Source organism: Gavialis gangeticus, unplaced genomic scaffold (genome assembly GCF_001723915.1).
Source record: "Gavialis gangeticus isolate Ggan-Ray unplaced genomic scaffold, GavGan_comp1, whole genome shotgun sequence".
Lineage (NCBI taxonomy): Eukaryota > Metazoa > Chordata > Crocodylia > Gavialidae > Gavialis > Gavialis gangeticus.
In genome coordinates this window covers 19,954,794-19,957,721 of record NW_017729032.1, presented here as the reverse complement: position 1 = coordinate 19,957,721, position 2,928 = coordinate 19,954,794, and the positions used below count along the sequence as shown (strand labels likewise).

At 48.8% G+C, this 2,928-nt stretch overlaps 1 protein-coding gene across 1 annotated transcript in view; it reads left to right on the top strand.

Annotated features, from left to right (window-relative positions):
* The first annotated feature begins 733 nt into the window (after positions 1–733).
* The window catches only part of SLC36A4 (solute carrier family 36 member 4), a 326,381-nt gene continuing 324,186 nt past the window's right edge, over positions 734–2,928 (top strand). Inside the window, exon 1 of the mRNA XM_019525419.1 lies at positions 734–880. Coding sequence (XP_019380964.1) covers positions 744–880 — 137 coding nt within the window. The 5' untranslated portion in view covers positions 734–743. The remainder of the gene's footprint in view (positions 881–2,928) is intronic.

The window sequence follows — 2,928 nt, the reverse complement described above, 5'->3', positions numbered from 1 at the left end:
CATACAGTTGTGCCCCCCCCCAGTACTGTTGGGTGGGCAGGAGGGGCCTTGCCATGGTGATGTGGCTGGTGTGGGGTCCCAGGGAGAGGGCAGCAGGGCAGGGAGTCCCGAGCCCACAGCAGGCAGCCTGCATTCTCCCTCACCTCCTGTGGGCTCCCCTTGTCTGCTCAGGCCGTGCCACTGGGGAGGGGGGAAGTGGGAATAGGTGGGCATGTGTCCCACCTTTCCATTTTGAAAAGGTGTTCACCCTAAACATGGATGTGGCTATGGGGGCTGCAGAAGGCCACAGTTAAGAGCTCTAAAGTACTCTTATTACACTATTACTTATGATGACACTAGGGTGAATCTGGTGTAGATGAACAAGCCATTGTGTAACTATAGTATGTCAGATCATGTTCCAATATGCTGTATTAGCATTTAAAATAAATAGTTTTGAAGACTTCTGCATCGTTAAGATGTAAACCATGATGAAAATGGTGTTGATGAGTTTTTAATCTTATCAGAGCAAATTAACAAAACCCATTCTATACCTCTGATCACAAAACAAGCTGAATGTGAGAAGGATGAACATTGATTTTTTTTTTTTTTAAGTGTATATGTGAATACTATAGCACATTGCTCTTAGTGGCTCTGCAGGTAAAGTTCATGACATTTACAAATAGTTCAGACCCAGTTTTGTTTTTAAAACGTGTAGATTTACATAATATTCCTAAATTTGTTTATAAAACCAGTCTGTTTTATTCATGTGCTACACAGACATGGAAGTAATGAAGCCTTTAATTGAAGAACAGAATTCAGACAGCATCTCTGATGAAGAGCATGAAAGTGAATTGTTGCCGGTTGAGAAGCATTACCAACTTGATAATCAAGAGGGCATTACGTATGTACTGTTCTAAATGTCATCTCCTTAAAACAATATCTCCTAAGCTGTTTTTTGGAAATATTTTCCTTACTTTTAATTTTTTTTCCTGTGAACTGTAATTATGTATGTAATAATTTGTAATATATGTATATTATACTACATTATAGTGTTTGTTTATATATGTATATACACACTACATATATTTATGTATACTACATACTTATGTATGTTAAATATGTATAGTGTGTGTATATGTATGCATATAATACTATTATAAATATATACATACTATACCGTTACACACACACACACTATACTGTTCTAGACACTATATATAATAGTGTTTATAATGCATACTGGAGAGCGCAAAAAACAATTGTGCATATATTATATAGTGCTTCTCATTACAGGTTTTTTTGGAGACCAGCCCCTGATGCAGGCCTGATTTCAGTAGGTCCTCCTTTTTTTCAGAATGTGACAGTGCAATAGTGATGAAATATTTGGAATTATTTCACTATGCATAAACTGTTTTGAGTTGTTCAGAAAACAAGTACCATATTTCACAGTGTACTGATTGACATGGTGTATTAGTCGACCTCATTTTTCTGATCTAAAAAGTTAGGAGTTTCATAGATCTGGTGTACCTAACTTTCTGGATCAGAAATATGTGGTGGATTTATACTGGACCCTGTGTGCCCTCACTGTGGGTTGGGCACTCGGAGAGTGAACATGTATTGCAGTGCCATTCTCAGGAGACAGGGTTGGGCTTGGTGCTCGACTAGTCCAGCCCCATCCCCTGTGAGTGGTGCTGCCTGGGCTGTACCAGCCAAATGCTAAACACAGTGCCATTCACCAGGGATGGGGCTGCGCCAGCCGAGCCCTGAGCTTAGCACCGCTCATATGGGCTGGGGCCAGGCTCAGCACTCGGCTGGCATGGCTCAAGCAGCGCCACTCGCGGGGGACAGGGCTGGGTTTGGTGCCCGGCTGAGCAGTGTCTCCACAGTGATGGCAAAGCCTGCAGGCTCTGCTGGGTCTGGGCCTGGGTCCCATGGCCTCTAGCAACAGGGACGCTGTTGGTAGGTGAAGAAGGTTGGGTCAGGTTGGGGCCAGGCCGGGGCAGCACTGGGGTGGGGGTCAAAAGTATTGACACAGTGTTTAAGATGAGGTGGAAATTTAAAGGTAAATGTTAGAGGTGCAGCGATACATTGGACCAATATTGGATCAGTACTGATGCAAAGAAAATTTGCTGCGTTGGATATTGGCCTAATGGGGCTGATAATTTGGCTGATGAATGCCCATGCTGTGCGCAGCCACAGCGCAGCACAGTGCAGGGCTGGCAGCGTTGAGAGCTGCCTCCAGCTGGTAAGTCAGAAGGGGAGGAGGGAGGGAAGAGGTGTGGGGGTGCAGATCAATGCTCCTGGGGCGAGGGAGGGCAGGGGCAGGCACTGCCCAGCCAGGATGGGTGTGGGATGGTGGCATGGCTTGTGGTGGGGAGGGCAACTCCCATCACTGCTTGCACCCTGGGAGGGCGGCGGAGAGGGGGATGCTCCCTGGATCTACATGGGATGCGGGGGCAGGTTGGAGCCGGTGCTGCGCGGCTCTTCTCTGTGGGGTCTGGGCTCGGAGTGGGGGCTGGTGGTGCTGGAAGGGGCAGCAGCCACCCCAGATTTCACCAAAGCTCCGCTCTGAGCCTCACACTGCTAGTTGGAGCCCGACTTCATGTCCCACCTCCACCCATGTGCTGGGAAGATCTGAGGCTGTGCCAGGTGGCTAGTGGCGGTGCTGGGAGTGGGGCCGCAGTGAAATTTGTGGTGGCTGCCGCCCTTCCCAGTGCTGCTGGTGCCTACTCTGAGCCTAGCCCCTGCCAAGAAGAGCCAAGCAGCTCTGGCTCCAGCCCACCCACCCGTCAGCCCCACGCAGACCTGGGGGGCACACGCTCCCCCACCTCCCGCCCTCCCAGTGTGCAAGCAGTAGTGGGAACTGCCCCCTCCCCACAAGCTGTCTCTGTCCCACACCCCCTGCCCAGCCTGGGTAGTGCCTGCCCCTGTCCCCTCCCTTCCTCACTG